Genomic DNA, 14,912 nt, shown 5'->3' with positions numbered 1-14,912 from the left:
GCAGGGCAGGTGGGCGGCGCGGGTGGCAACGCCGCAGCGCCCGGGGAGCTCGCGGGGCGTCGGGGCCTCTGCCCGGCTCTAGGTTGAAGTCGGATGGGCAGCGCCAGGCAGGTCTCACCCGCCCGGGGGGCTGGAGACAGAAAGGACGCAGATGCCGGGCGCTTAATGAGCTTTAATGAACCACGGTGGCTGGCTCAGCATGGCCGCGCTCCCGCGCCACCCCTGCAACCCCGGTCTGGCATGCGGCGGGGGTGCGGCGGTGCCCAGAGCTGGGCCCCTGCAGGCGGGGCAGAGCTGAGACCAGCCCGGTGGGGGTCCTGCCCCATCCTGCCTTCCCCAGGGCTCCCAACCCCTGGTTCTCACCCCCACTCACCTCCCAGCAAACCCAGGCGTCCGGGCTGCCAGCCCCCTTGCTCTACCCCCTCCGGACCCCACTCACCTCCCCAAGGACCCACTCTCACCCCGCAGCCCCCACTCTCCTCCTGGAGCTGGGAGGAAGCCCGGGGTCAGGCTGCCAGCTCTGCACCCCCCAACCCCTTCCTCCAGCACAGAGCACAGGTGGATGAGGGGCTGGGGGGGCACCCCCCCGGGGCTGGTGCCTAGTGGAGCTGGCACAGGCTCTCCCAGTGGGCGACGCTGCCCAGGTCGGTGCTGTAGGGCGAGTCCCAGTCGCGCTGGAAGATGTCCTGCAGCTGCGCCCGCACTGTGGCCCCTGCCCCCATCTCGTCCAGCACCAGCGCCGAGCCGGCCGTCTGCACGAAGTAGTCACCCGACCAGTTGGACGTGCCTACGAGGGGACCCGCTGTCACCCCTGGCCTGGCGCCGGGACCCCCGAGGGGTCCAGCATGGGTCACGGCCGGCGTGTGTGGCTGCAGCGTGCCCACCCGTGCTCACCGATATAGGCCACCTTCTCGGTCACCATGTACTTGTTGTGGTTCACGCGGGAGTACGGGATGTGGGCCTGCGTCTCGTTCACCGGGACCTTAAAGATACGCTGAGGCGGGTGGGAGAGCACGGCATGAGGGGCTGCGTGCCCCGCTGGAGCTGCCCTCCACACCCGGGGTGCAGGGACCCCCCCAAACACCGCCCAGCCAGGGACTCACCACCTCCACGCTGTACCGCGTCTTGTTGTCCTGCAGGGCCATCAGGGACCTGAGGAAGGGGAACATGGGCGGCTTCGAGTGCGGCCAGCAGCTGACCAGGAGCCGGATGCTGACGCCGCGCTCGTAGGTGGCGCGGCGCAGGTGGTTGTCGATGGTCGGCCAAAACCTAGGGCGGGGGGTGACGGGGTCAGGGCATTTGGGTGCTTTCGGGGGGGTCTGGCTCTTCTCTGGCATCCCACCGGGCTCCGATGGCACGGGGGAGACCTGCCCCTGCCCGTGGTGCCCACTCCCCAACAGCCATGCAGAAGTGCCATAGCTGGAGCGAGCCCCTGGGGCAGTGCAGGCCAAGCCAGGGAACCCAGGAGTCCGGGGGCCCGTGCAGGACGGTCCTCCGCCCAGCAGCTCCCAGCATCACCTCTTGGGCCGGGAGAACTCCGTGGTGGGCAGGTAGCTCATCACGGCAATGTGCACGAAGTCCGTGGCCGTGTCGATGACGGTGAGCAGCGCCTGCAGGTCCTCGGTCCGGCCACGGGCGCACAGAGCCGGAGGCGAGCTCTGGGGTGGGGGCACAGAACAGGGGAGGGGGGTCAAGGCTGGGGCTGGGGGGGCATTGACCCCCTCCCTTCAGGCTCTCCCAGGCCCCCCACTCACGGACAGGTAGACGCTAGCTGGTGTGCCGTTGAGCTGCAGCTGCAGCGGCGTCTCGGCATTGTAGGCGGTGGAGTAGCTGTCGGGCCACAGCTCCGGGATGGTGGCGTTGGGCACCCCCAAGGCCCAGTAGGCCTCGAACACCTTGCCCAGGTCCCGGGCCAAGCAGCTGCAGTTGTAGACAGCTGCACCCAGCTCCTTCACCTGGTGGGGGGGCATGGGCACCTGTCAGGGGCAGCGGGATGCCCCCCCCCCCCGCCCCACACTGGCTCCAAGTCGTGCCCTGAGTGACCCCACCCCGTCCTGGGTACCTGGGTGAGAGACCGCCAGTCCATGTTGGCGCTGCCCAGGTAGATGTGGGTGCCGTCGACCACCCAGAACTTGGTGTGCAGCACGCCCTTGGTGAGCCGAGGCAGGTCCACCTTGCGCACCGCGGCACCTGGGCGGAGACAGACAGCACAGAGGCGCATATGCATGCACACACGTGCCCACACATGGACACGCACACCAAGATGTGCCCATGTACACACACACGCACAGGCATGCACACACACGTACACAAATGCGGAGACATGTACATGCATGCACAGATGTGTCCATGCATGTACACGCAAAGATGTGCACATACCCATGCATGAACAGATGTGGACACACGTGCATGGACAGATGTGCACATGTACATGAACACACAAATGTGCACGCACATGTACATGCATGCACAAATGTGCCACACGTACATGTATGCACAGCTGTGTGCATACATGTACACATACAGACACATGCACAGCTGTGCACCCCCCCCCACACACACACTGACATGCACGTGTCCAGGTACATGCACGCACAGGTGTGCACGCGGACATGTACTCACAGAGGTACGCACACATGGACACACATGCACAGCTGTGCCCACACGTGTACACATACACTCAGCTACGCACACGCACAGACATGCACACACATAGGCGCACTCGCATGCATGCACATGCACAGATGCTTACACGTGCACGCAGACGCAGGCACAGATGCGCACGCGCACACACATACATTCATGCACACACTCAGGCACACGCGGGGCTGCGGGTCCTCACCGCTTCGCTCCAGCGCCTCCAGGTCATCCAAGGGCTGCTTGGCTTTGGGGGTGCTGACGGCCACCCGCACGGCCACCCCGCGCTGGGGCAGCTGCGTCAGCTCGGTCAGGATCTGCTCACCCTGTGCCAGAAGCCTCTGTCAGCCACCAAAGCTGGTCTTGAGGCCCGCACCACCCCTCCCGGGGGCCGTGGCATGTCCGAGCTCCAGGCTGGGGTGGGGGTCCCGTCCCCTGCTCACCTGCTGGGCCGAGGGCTCCCGCGTGTGCGTGTCGGCGTTGGTCAGCGTCCAGTAGAAGGAGGCGATGTCTAGGCTGCTCCGCGCACCCCCGATCAGCTCCAGCCAGGTCTGGAAGGTGGAGGGGTGGGGGGCCACGGCACTGCTGTATGTTAGCCCCTCAGGGATGCTCTCGACCAGCGTGATCCTGGCAGGGACAGCCCTGTCAGCATCTCCGGTGGTGCCCGCGGTGGGCACGGGCCGGGGGTCCAAGAATTGTCCACTGCTCACCGGCAAGGGTCGGTGCACGTGTCGCCGGGGGCCTGCGGGGCTCTGCCTTGCCGCGATGGGGTGGAGCCGGCCAGGAAGACCAGAAGGTAGATGAACAGGGCGGCCAGGAGCCCGGCGGCCAGCACGGTGGCTAGCAGGGCCCAGCGGGCACGCTGCGGGGAAGGGGACACAGCCGGCTCAGCGACAGCCCCAGGCACCTGGACCCGATCCCGGGCGCATGGGGGCTCTCCGGGCCCCAGCTCAGGTGGGCGTCTGCTGGCCTCTTCCCTGGGCATCTCCAGGCACCTGTTGGTTGGGCATCGAGTCCCCCCGGGTGACATACCTTGTGGGCAGGCAGGGTCCCCCGCTCCAGCGGCAGCTGCTCCTCTGGCTGGTCCAGCGGGTTCAGCTGGGGGGTAACCAGACCTGTGGGTGCCCAGGCCACCAGCATCGCCGGCTCTGGGCAGGGGTGACTGAGCTCAGGGCTGTGCCCTGCACCCCATGAGGACCCTGGAGGCCTGCCTTGTAAAGCAGCCTAGGCATGGAGAAGGCAGCTACCGGCTTCTGCCCGCCGGCTAACGGCTAACAGCTAATGGTTAATGGCTAATAGTTAATAGCTATCAGCTAATGGCTAACAACCCCCCTTAGCTAACAACCTCCCAAGCTAGTGAGGTGCCTGGACACCGCCTCCCCAGCAGTGGGGTTGAACCCCTTCCCCTGGCCCGGGCTGGGGGTGACATGGCCTGTGTCCAAGCCCCAGGCGATGCATCTTCAGGTTCAGCATTTTGCACCCTTGAGCAAAAGTACAAGCCCTGCCATGAGGGTAGGAAAATTCCACCCCCCCCCCCGCAGGGGCAGGGCTCTTGTGGAGACCCCCAAAGCCACAATCGGGGCCTGATGCCAGGATTGGGGCCAGCGGGAGAGCTGCGGGGCTCAGCTCCCTTGGGCCATACCTGCTTGTAGGTCACGTAGTGCTTCATGGTGCTGGCGGGTCCTGGGCCAGGGATCTCGCAGCCAACCTGGAAGGACCCAGAGGAGGAGAAAAGCCATGGGTCTCTCACGGCTGATGGGTGCCCAGTCCCGCCAGCGCCAGGGGCCTGGAGACCAGTGGGGAGACCATCCCGGGGCTGCAAGGAGGTGCCCAGTGCACTTTGTCCACACGCAGTAGCCAGGGGAAACTGAGGCACGGAGCAGCTGCAGGGCAGGCCCAGCCCTGGGGGAGCTCTGGGGACATGGCGGTTTCCTCCTCTGCCCCTGGCCGTGGGTCACGGGCTCTGGGTCTAACCCCCCAAACCGTGGAGATACTAAATAGTGGGTGGACCCCGTGCTGAGGCAACGGTATTTATGGTGAGCTTGCAAAATGGGATCCGGGCTCTTCTGCTTTTCCAGGGCACGAGACTCCTGCACATGCAGGCCGGTGATGTGGCAGCACTGCCAGTGCGCCCCCGCCACGGGGCTGGCACCGCCGGGGGGTCTCACCCCCTCTCTGCTCCCTTGGTGCCCGGCGGGGCGCGGAACAGCTGGGCACGGGGCGCCTGGCATGGGGCCTGGGGGACGCAGGGGACCAGGGGAAGGGATCAGGCACTCAGGGCCCCCTGTGCCAAGCTGACCCCCTGCCTCATCCAGTGGCTGCAGTCTGCAGGGCTCTGGCCTGTGGGTCCTGGCCCTGCCCGGGCTGCGCCCTCCCTGCCCCCGTGTCTCCCGCCCTGCGCGCCGCGATCCTGCAGAGCCGGTTCCTTGGCACAACCGGCTCAGCAAGTGCAGTCGTTCAGCAGGATTGTGGGCCCGGTGGGCTGGAGCCTCGGCCCTGGTGCGGGGCACAACCGGGCATGGACGCCGTCCTTTTCTTATACGCCCCTTGGTCCCAGGGGAAGCAGGGGGCACGCGTGCAGCCTGCAGAGAAACTGGTGCTCGGCGTCCTGGGCCCCGAGCCAGCCCCGGTTACCCCGGCCCGAGCTCCCCATCCCTTCCCCAGGGACGCGACCAGTTTCACTCCGATTTGCCGGGACAATGGAGCCCTCCCGCCCGTGTCGGTGCCCCGCAGAGGACGCAGGGCATGGGGCCAATCCTGGGGGTCCTGCGGGCAGGACAGAGCCTGGCATGGTGCTGTCCCTGCCCAGCGGTGCCCCAGGGGTGCAGGGCAAGGGCCCCGTTGCCCCAGCTCGGCTCGGCCTCTGCAAAGCCGCCGGCAGCTGGCGCCTGCTCCCTGCCCCGCACAGCTGGCGGCAGCTGGATGGGCCTGCGGCCCCCCGGCACCTACCCGCGGGGTCCGGCTGGGTCTGTCCACCCAGGCCAGAGGCAGATCCAGCACAACAACGGCGGGGAGCGGCGGGGAGGAGACTCCAGCCCTCGCCCGCCCCGAGGTGGAGCTACTGCCTCATGCCTCCCCTGCCTGCGAGCCTGGGGCTCACGCCTCGCTTTGCGCCGGGGTCGGCTCTGCACAGGGCTGCCGGCTGTCGGGCACCGGGGCGTTCCCTGCTGGAGGGGGGGCAGGTCCCCAGTTCGGTCCCCATCCCGGGTACCAGTCCCCCTGTGGGCACCGGGGTCCCCTGCTCGGCGTCCCACCCTGGCCCCTTGTGCACGGGTATCAGAGCTGCCCCGAATCGGCGCCGTCCTGCCCAGTCCCCGGGAGCCAGAGAGCGGCGCTGGGCGGGAGAGCGACGGGGTCCGAGCGGCCGTCGAGGGGCCAGAACGCGGTGCCCCCAAGGCCGTGCCCCGCACCCCGCGATGCCCTTTCCCCCAGCACGGGCCCAGCCCCCGGTGGATCCGGCTGAACTCTCCGCTCACCCCGCGAGCTCCCCGCTTTCACCCCACGCGGGGGAGACGGCGCCCTGGCCGCGGGCTGGAGGCCGACACGGACGGCCCCTGTGGCTGGGGCTCGATCCCGGGCAGCCCCCCAGGACCCAGCCCGCGTGGGGCCCCGCACACGGCTCTCGCGTGCCCCGTGGCCGTGGGGACGCGCAGGCAGCGGGGATTGCGGCGATGCCGGAAACGCGGCGCCCGGACCGGCCGCGCGCCCTGCCCTCCCCGGGGCTCTGCCAGCAGGACGGGGGTCCCGCCGAGACCCTCTGAGCCAGCAGCACCGGGGCTCGGCACAGAGCTGCCCCCGGGAGCTGCCTGGGGGGCCAGAGAATGCGTGGCTCTAACCACTAGACCCTGCTCCCCCCATCTGACATGGAACCCCCCCCACTGTAACCACTAGCACCCACTGCCCCTGCTCTAACCACTACACCGCCCCCCAGGCGTCCGGGCTGCACCGCTCAGCGATGCCCAGGAGGGGGCGCTGCCGGCCACGCGCATGCGCAGTGGCCTGCAGCAGACCCCCCACTGGAGGAGGGGGGGGAAGAGTCCGCCCAAGCTCTCTATGGTTCCGGCAGCCTAGAGGCGGCCCGACGCGCGGCGGGCGATGTCGCCACTTCCTGCTCTTGCTGGCCGGCATTTCCGGTTGGCCGGCCCGGCTTGGCTCGGGGGCGCGGGGATGGCGGGTGAGCACGGGGGGAGGGGCTGGTATGGGGAGAGGGAGGTTTTGGGGGCTGGGACCGGGGTGTCATGGCGAGGGGGGGCCCTGGGGTGTAGGGGGGCCATGGGGAGGGGGTGGTGCAGGGAGAAAGGTTTTGGGCTGGGGGGGGCCATGGGGAGGGAGTGGTGCAGGGAAAGGGAGGTTTTGGGGAGGGGCTGAGACAGGGGGGCTCTGCGGATTGTGGGGGCCATAGGGAGGGGCAGGGGTGGGGGAGGGGCTTTGGGACCATGGGGTGGGGGTTGCGCTGGAGACAATTGAGGGAGCTGTGGGGGGATGAGGGCTGAATGTGGGGGGCTGTGTAGGAGGCTGGTGGGGGTGCGCGGAGCTGGCCGGGGGGCTGCAGGGAGATGCATTGTGGGGGGGACCTGAAGGTGCCCGCAGGGCTTGGGGGGGGGGGCCCTGCTTGTCCCCGTGTGCTGATCTGGAGCCTCCCCCTTGCCCAGCAGGTGCCCGCGAGCATGGCCCGGGGGGCCTGGGTAGGGAGCCGGGGCCAAAAGCCGCAGGCGAATCACAGCCACCGGCACCTTGTCCCCGAAATGCCCGTAAGCGTCTCCCTGGCGATGAGTCCCCCCGGGGGCTGTGCCCGCCCCTCAGCTGCTCTCATCACTTAAGCCACAGCCCGAGGCGAGACTCTGCCTCTAGCCCGTGTCACTTTCTGTCATGGGCCGAGCATCATTAACGAGCTGTTCTCGTTGCGTGACCCCCAGCATTGGCATCCCACCGACCGCGTCACTCCTGACGCCTGGCGGCCTTCGCGGCACATCGCTTCGCCGCTGGCTTTTCTTGGAGGTGGTTGCCGGGCCTTGCCGCGGGCGCTTGGGGCTGTCCGCGATGGCGTCGGTCACCATGGGTGAGTGCCGTTCAGGTGCCGGTTGGCTTGGGGCGGGGGGGCTGGGGTAAGTTGAGATGGCGGTGAAGCGGCAGCCGTGGGGGGGGGTGGAGGAAGGAGCTCCAGGGGGCGGGTGCTGTCGGGGGTTATTTGCGGTGCGTCCCCAGTGCCGGAGTGAGCTGGCTGGATGTGCAGCGACAGCTGCGCACGCCTGGAATGCGGGGCCAGCAAGCTCCGCTCCGGCCGCAGGAAAGGGGCCAAGGGATGTGAGGAGGCGAGGGCCAGGATAGCCTGAAATAGAGCGGCGACTCCATCTGGACCCATCCCGCTCTCCCCAGCCAGGGCAGCCTGGCCATCCTGCCTTGCTCGGGGGCCTCTGCAAGGGGCAGGGCGGGTTGCAGCATGTGGGAAGCGATGCCTTGTTTCCACCCGTTGCATCATGACACTCAATGCTACCGTGGATTTAGTGCGTTCAGGAGGTAGGGGGGATGGGGATGGGATGTGCCAACCAGGTGCCCAGTCCCAGCCCCTCGGCATCTCCCAGCAGCTGCTCTTCAATCCATCCGCTCACCGCTTTGTCTCTCACCCCTTCCAGCTACCTCAGAGTGGATTCAGTTTTTCAAGGAAGCGGGGATCCCTCCGGGCCCAGCCGTCAACTATGCGGTGACGTTTGTGGACAACAGGTGAGGCGGTGGTGAGGCTGAGGCAGCAGGTCTTCGTCGCCAGTGGGAGGCGAGAGTTCAGATCCTCATAGAACTGCCAAGTTAAACACGAGGCCCTGTTCCCCCCTCCCCCGCCTGATTCATGTCAGTGAAGAAGATGCTAACGTACAAGTCCCGTCTGGGTCGCAGGCTCTTTCATGAATCTCCCCCACTCCCGCATGGTAGAGGAGGTACTGGGGAAATGTCGTGTTTCGGGTCCCTGGAGCCATGTGTATGTTCAGTACTAACGATCACGTGAGCTGGGAGGCGGTTCCTCTCTGGTGGCCGGGGACCAGCTTGGAGCCTCTCCTGGCTCTGAGCCATTCTAATCTGTAGGGGTAGCAGGGCATGCCCCGAGCTCCTTCTGCTGGGAGGGGGTAGATCTGTTTCCCCGATTCCAGCAGGGCTCCCCTATCAGCCCCTTGGGGACACACAATTTTCTGCCAGGCAAAACTGAGCCCAGGGCTTTTCACCCCAGCAGATCCCTCAGTATCTTTCAGAGAAGGGTGCATTCTCCCAGTGGCATTGGTCATTAATTGGCTCCAAGGTCCTTCCCTTCCCTTCCCTTGTTCTGCAGTGCTGCTGCCACCTGGTTTAGCAGCTGCCCATGTCCTGCAGCCTTGGAGAGGCACAGCTCCCCCGAGGTTGTCTAGTGCCAGGCAGTGTCAGCTGTGTGGGACTCACACCTGGTGAGTGACCGGGCTGCACTGTTGCTTCTCCCGGCAGGATCCAGAAGAACATGCTGCTGGACCTGAACAAGGAGATCATGAACGAGCTGGGCATCACTGTCGTGGGGGATGTCATTGCCATCCTCAAGCACGCCAAGGTGGTTTACCGGCAGGTGAGTTGCGTTACCTGTGTGGTCCGGGGGTGGGGTGTTGGTCCTGAGTTGCTGTCACTTTATGTGGACAGTGCCCACTCTGTCCTTGGTCACTGCCGCTCTGGAGAGAGGTGAGGGGGGGAACGGGCAGTGCGGGAGGGGGGTAGTAACTCACGGGCAAGGGGCTTCTGTTAGGCCATTGGTGCCTTTCCAGAACCACCTGCCTCGGTGCCTCTGGCCCAGCTGCGCAGTGAAAGGCAGGCAATTGGGTAGCCCTGGGCTGAGTCCACTGGATGGGTGCAGCCCCAGTACTGTGCCTGTTCACTGTTGGCCAGAGTCAGGCTCGCGCAGGCACTGTCTGGAGCCCCGCACTCGGCTCAGAGACAAATGACTGCTGTTCCCCCAGGAGATGTGCAAGGCCGCGACGGAGACTCTATGCTCCACCCCGCCCAGCATGCAGTCGGAGTTGCGCCGGAGTGCCAGCAGCGGTAAGGGCAGGTCGTAGCATTAGCACCCCGTCACAGGCTCTTCTTTCCCCGTCCTGACTGAGGTCCCACGTCCGCTGTGCCAGGAGCCAGGGGCTGGATCTAGCTTACAGAATGGAGCTGGGGACCCAGGGACTTTGCTCTTCGGCCCCGTGGGTGACTGTGCTGCCCAGGCTGAGCCAGGTTGGCAGGGAGACATTTCCCCCAGGCTGCTCTGCTGCACAGTGGTAGGGAGCTATCTGGGGCCCTTCTGCGGCTAGGCTCGCCTTTAACCTCACGGTCCCATACAGGGTCCAGGCAGTGATGGCACTACCCAGTGCCAGGACCCCCCCTCCACCTCCAGCTTGGCAGCAGCCCTGTTGTGATGTGCCTGCAGTGAGCCCTGCTCCTCTCACTTGCTGCTCTCCCTTCCCTTTCAGCCGCCACTAGAATGATTGCAAACAGCTTAAGCAGGGATTCGCCACCTTTGACCCCTGTGCGACGTCCTGACACTGCTGGCACATCGAAGATCTCTGTGACTGTGTCCAACAAGCTGGCAGTGAAGAACAATGCCAAAGCAGGTGTGGGGAGGGCGCGGCGGGGAGCTCGGGCACACGCGGTGCATATGCTTCTCTTCATTAGGAGCTGGCTTGTAGTACTGCTGCTATGCTCCTCCCCAGGCTTGCAGAGAGCAACTAGTGGGGCTTTGGGTGGTAAAGCCTTTCTGAAGGCATCACCCCCCAAATCAGTGCTTTCCTGGGGTAGCTGAAAGCCTGTCAGTGCTAGCTTTCAGAGCATGGGGCAGTGCCAGCGGGAAGCTGGAGGGAGCTGCAGCTCACTTCTCTCTTTCTTTGGGCTCCCAGTCTCATGTGAAGCCGCAGCCGAGAGCCCAGCTGTCCCGGTGAAGAGGCGCTGTGTCACAGCTGAGATGGAGGGGAAATACGTCATCAGCATGCCCAAGGGCACCACACCGCGGACAAAGAAGATCTTGGAGCAGCAGGCAGCCAAAGGTACCAGGCGCAGAGCCAGAGCAACCATACGGGAATGGGCCAGAAGACTATCCCCCCCAGAGCTGCTCAGCTGGTGGACCTGTCTAGCTTGGTCCTTTCTACCCTGTGATTCACCTCCAGTGATACCAGTGCGGTGTTTTAGAGTAGGCCCCAGTTCTGTCTGAATTGCTTGGTTCTTTGAAAGCAGCGGGTTGCTTTGAGCGCTGCAGTGAAGGCAGGTTTCTCTTTCATGCAGGAGGGTTTAGCCATCATCTCAAGATTTCTATACCAGGCTGGGCCAGGCTGAGGGCAGCCCTCTCCAGCCCTCCTCCATGTGGCATGAGATGTACCCTTGATGGTGCCCCATGGGTTCCAAACGTTGCCTACATCTGGGGAGTTGCCCCATGTTACTTTTGAGACCCCCTCCCCCCGTTCCGTGGTTCAAGAAAGTGCGATGTCTCCAGGTCTGGCTTTCATTGCTGCTAGGGCTCCAGCGAACGTCCGTGTTTGACCGGCTGGGGGCTGAGATGAAGGCAGACACCACTACAGGAAGCAAGGTGAGGGTGGGCTTGGCAGTGACATCAGACACAGCCAAGAGCAAGCAGGGGGGCATGCTCTCCTACCTCAGGCCCTTCATTACCCTCACATTACAGGGGAAACTGAGGCACAGCAGGGAAGGGGCAGGGTGTCAGGTTGTCTAGTAGGGGCACAGGCACAGTTGGGTTATCAGGGGTTTAAACACGGGGTGAGCTGAGAGTGTGTCAGCTGCTCTGTGGTCAATCCCAGCATGACTGCTCCTACACTGTGGAAGTGAGGCAAGCTCCCATGTCCACCGCGGGGAGGGACCTGCCCCTCGGCCATCCCCTGATGCCAGCCCATTGCTGTCCCACAGCCCACTGGGGTGTTCAGCCGGCTGGGGGACACGCTGGAGACGGACAAGGACAAGGTGGGCGAGAGTGACGATGACTGCTCTGTGCTGCAATACGCTGGTGTCCTCAAGAAGCGCGCCAAGCCCCTCCGCAAGGAGAGCACCAAGCCGGGCATCACCGTCAAGGCCAAGGCCACCAGCTCAAAGCCCAAACCGGCTGTGACCACCATCCGGCGCCTGGGAGGCAAGAGCACTGGCACCATGGCAGCCAAGGAGAGGAAGCCCGAGGTGGGCTCCAAAGGCGGCATGGCCCAGAGACTCGGGACGGCCCTACCGGCCGCAGCCCAGGACAGCAGCATCACCAGCACCCGGAGCAGGCCCAAGCCGGCGTTCCGGGTCACTATAAAGAGGACTGTGGGCAGTACCAAGGTAAGCAGCACCAGCGAGCTGCACAGTGCTCAGATGGACAGCGCAGGCACCGTGAGCGTCTTTAAGAGACTGGGCAGGAAGGCCGACTGAGCTGCCGGGCCACAGAGGCCGGTTCTGCACTGCTCCGTCTGTTGCGGGCACCATCACCACTCCTCCCAAGAGCCTCCTCGCGAGCCCGAAACAAGGGGATTCTCGCGTGGCGCAGGAACGAACTGCTGTGCCGGTGGTCCCCTGGCTCCCTGCAGTGCGGGGCAGAGGAGGAGCAGAGGTGGCGTGGTGGCCTGGGCTCCGCATCCACCAAGCTGGTGCTGTCCCTGGCTGCCCTTCTGGCACCTTTCTCCTGCACTCAGGGTCACTGAAAGCTGCCTTCTATTTCTTCTCCTCTTCCCTCTTCTCTTCTCCTCTGCAGGTTGTTTCTTGTCTCTAGGACGTTGCGCCGCGAGGACTCCGTAAGGAGCCATTACAGAGCGGGGACGCGGTGCCGGTGTTCTCGAGTGTGAGGGTAACCTCGGGCCGGTTAGCACTAGCATTTCTAGTCCCCGCGCATGGGTAGCCCAGCTCCTGGTAACTGCTGCCGCTGGGTGCAAACAGCTGCCAGGAGGCGGCATGGATCCTCCCCCTTCTGTGCACAGCTCCACACTGCCTAGAGCAGGCCAGAAGGATGTGGATCCTGGACGCTTCTGCGTCCGTTTGAGCACTGTTTTGCTTGCTGATGGCAGTGGGGCCTGGTTCAGTTCTCCTGAGTCGTTTGCACAGCAGTAGCTTTCTCTTTGTTTTGAGCACATTGTTTTCCGACCTCCCCCGTGGCCAGATCTCAGCCAAATGGGGGTTCAGCGCCTGTCTGTTCTCTGGGGAAAGGTGTCAGCCCCTGAGACCGGGGGAGCTAGTTCTTAGTAGCACCAACACCAAAAGAGCCAGGAGGGAGGTTCAGCTGCACACCTGTGGGTGCAGTCTCAGCTCCTGGCTTTGCCCTTTCCTGCTCCCCTGGCCCCAGGAGGCAGCTGCACCACTCTCACTGCAACTATTACAGGTGCCAAGCACATGGTGCCTGGAACACCGTGGCACAGTGGCGGGAGCCGGCAGAGCTGGGCCTGCCCTGCCCGTTCAGTGTTCGGTGCCCCGGCTCCGATGACTCCCTGCTAGCACCAGCCCCAGGGCAGAGGGGAAGGGGATGCCGCCTGCAATGGGCACAGAGCAGCGAGTGCAGTCACTTCATTAAGAGACCTTCTTCCGTGGCAAGGGCAGAACGGGGAACAGCTGGGAGAGCAGCTGCATGGGTCCAAACCGTGCCACCCTCAGTGCCAGAGAGAACGTGGCCAGCACAACAGCTCTGGCAGTGGCAGCAGGTGCTTCTCCCTTTAGCTCAGTGCGGGGTCCAGCCCTGTCCTAAAGCCAGCGCTGGGAGTGTAGTGTCCCCAGGGGTTACTGCAGCTGGGCCAGCCGTCCACCACAGCAGTGTTTGCACCCATTCTTATCGTCTCCATTTATTAAGTCAAACCCCTGAAGCCTCTTCCTCAGCCAAACTGCGAGGAGCGATCCAGACCGGTTCTTTTTCTGCTGTGGGCTTGTTCCTTCTGTTTGCATTTGCTGACCTCTCTTTCTATGGCGGCTCCTAGGGCAAGGTGTATTGGTTTTGCTCAGTTTCCTCATACAACACCACATCTGAGTACTGGTTTGGGGCTTTAATCCTGTTAAAACAGAACAGGGAAAGGCAGGGAAGCCTTCTGGAACAAACCTCCTGGCTTGTTTCTGCAGGCTGTTTAGTGCTGCACCTGGCACGGGAAGTCTTTTTTTTTTCCCTGAAAGCCAAGTCCGTTTTCTATTTTTTGTGAGTTTTCTTACTGCTTTTGGAGGGAGGGGCCCGTCTTGCTGGGTTTTTTAGACTGTTAAACAACCCTTTCCTACCCAAAGGAAATCTGCGCGGGCTGGAGGCTGCCGCCCGTTGTGGTGCGGGGGAGAAGGGGGTCGTGTGATGTTCTCATGGCACCTCCCATGTTTGTTAACACCACGTGCTCTTTGCAATAAAGCGTGGAAATGACCGTTCCCTCTCGCCCCTCCTGGCTCCCGTGTCTCGCTGCCCAGGACGCGCCGGGGAGCTCCAGAGGTGTAGGTGGTGCAGGGAGGCTGCAAGCTTAGAAGGGCTTTCCCCAAGTGGGTGTTGGACCCATCTTGGGCCCACTGAGACTTGGGGAGCAGCAAACCTAGACCCTGTCTGGAACGTCAGACTCCTGCTCTAACTTCTAGACAAAGCTGCCTCTCCTGCCCTGCTATGGATTAGGCATTTAACCCCCTGCACAGGAGGCCAGGTCCTGCAGAGTTGAGCTTTTGCCTTCCCTTGAAGGGTTGCAGGTTCCTGGCTGCTCTGAGTCCATGGCCGGGACATGGCTGCCAGCTGGTGCATGCTCCGGCAGAGGAAAGCCCCAGGTTTTGTTTTTAATCCCACTTGTCTTCTGGCTCTGGCCCTACCTGTCCTCGGCCCTGAGGCTCCCCCTGCTATTCAGGCCTTCTCAGCACTACCAGCTGCTCGCTGCGGGTGGAGAGAGCAGAGGGGGCCAGCGCGGCCTGCGTGCTTCTCCATGGCTGCAATGTCTGGCCCAGGCCTGCCAGTCCATGGCTTAGGGGCCATGATGCACAGGCATGATGCGCTGTCCTGCCTGTGTGTTGGGAGTAACCCATGGGGCAAGGAGTCTCCACTTCCACCTTTGCATTCGGGCACCAGGATGCCTGGGTTCCCTTCCCAGCAGCCAGAAGGAAAGGGGTGGAATAGAGTCAGGGGTATCGGGGACTTGGGGTGCCAGGAAGCCACTGCTTCCTGCTCAAAGACAGGTGCCAGCTGCACATGCTCATGCTCCACACAGCCCATCATCTGTCCTCGTGTCCCACCCTGACAAGTGATGGGACTCACTGCTAGGGGTGAGGATCCCTAGTGGACATCCTTGATCTCACAAGGCACCGGGGACTGGAGC

At 64.1% G+C, this 14,912-nt stretch overlaps 2 protein-coding genes across 3 annotated transcripts; one reads left to right on the top strand and one right to left on the bottom strand.

The window, feature by feature from the left end:
- Positions 1 to 154: 154 nt before the first annotated feature.
- PLD3 (phospholipase D family member 3) lies at positions 155 to 5,729 on the bottom strand. Its single transcript, XM_090051256.1, has 12 exons — positions 5,587 to 5,729; positions 4,280 to 4,345; positions 3,670 to 3,735; positions 3,348 to 3,499; positions 3,081 to 3,264; positions 2,843 to 2,963; positions 2,063 to 2,190; positions 1,755 to 1,955; positions 1,519 to 1,658; positions 1,104 to 1,269; positions 895 to 994; positions 155 to 787 (listed from the first exon to the last, which is right to left on the bottom strand). Exons 2-12 carry the CDS (start codon positions 4,304 to 4,306, stop codon positions 600 to 602), a joined length of 1,473 nt encoding a protein of 490 aa, XP_089907382.1. The 5' UTR covers positions 4,307 to 4,345; positions 5,587 to 5,729; the 3' UTR covers positions 155 to 599.
- Positions 5,730 to 6,756: 1,027 nt separating this feature from the next.
- C6H19orf47 (chromosome 6 C19orf47 homolog) lies at positions 6,757 to 13,996 on the top strand. 2 transcript variants are annotated; one of them, XM_090051262.1, is made up of 10 exons: positions 6,757 to 6,811; positions 7,554 to 7,696; positions 8,271 to 8,358; positions 9,103 to 9,217; positions 9,603 to 9,684; positions 10,101 to 10,241; positions 10,524 to 10,670; positions 11,136 to 11,206; positions 11,542 to 11,946; positions 12,356 to 13,996. In XM_090051262.1, the coding sequence occupies exons 2-10, from the start codon at positions 7,678 to 7,680 to the stop codon at positions 12,371 to 12,373; spliced, it is 1,086 nt and encodes a 361-aa protein (XP_089907388.1). In that variant the 5' UTR covers positions 6,757 to 6,811; positions 7,554 to 7,677; the 3' UTR covers positions 12,374 to 13,996. The 2 variants fall into 2 exon arrangements, with proteins under 2 accessions (XP_089907388.1, XP_089907387.1); XM_090051261.1 differs by having other exon boundaries at positions 11,542 to 13,996.
- Positions 13,997 to 14,912: the final 916 nt, after the last annotated feature.

This window comes from Crocodylus siamensis, chromosome 6 (assembly GCF_052110815.1).
Source record: "Crocodylus siamensis isolate JL-2025a chromosome 6, ASM5211081v1, whole genome shotgun sequence".
Lineage (NCBI taxonomy): Eukaryota > Metazoa > Chordata > Crocodylia > Crocodylidae > Crocodylus > Crocodylus siamensis.
Note: the sequence above shows the minus strand (reverse complement) of the source record. Positions and strands in the feature narration are given on the sequence as shown.

Coding starts and splice junctions, on each gene's coding strand:
- C6H19orf47 (XM_090051261.1), top strand. Junction 8,359..9,102: donor GTGACGTTTGTGGACAACAG/GTGAGGCGGTGG, acceptor TTCTCCCGGCAG/GATCCAGAAGAACATGCTGC. Junction 9,685..10,100: donor GCGCCGGAGTGCCAGCAGCG/GTAAGGGCAGGT, acceptor CTTCCCTTTCAG/CCGCCACTAGAATGATTGCA.
- PLD3 (XM_090051256.1), bottom strand. CDS start 4,306: ATGAAGCACTACGTGACCTACAAGCAG. Junction 2,191..2,842: donor GGAGGCGCTGGAGCGAAGCG/GTGAGGACCCGC, acceptor GTCTCCGCCCAG/GTGCCGCGGTGCGCAAGGTG. Junction 995..1,103: donor CGCGGTACAGCGTGGAGGTG/GTGAGTCCCTGG, acceptor CACCCGCCTCAG/CGTATCTTTAAGGTCCCGGT.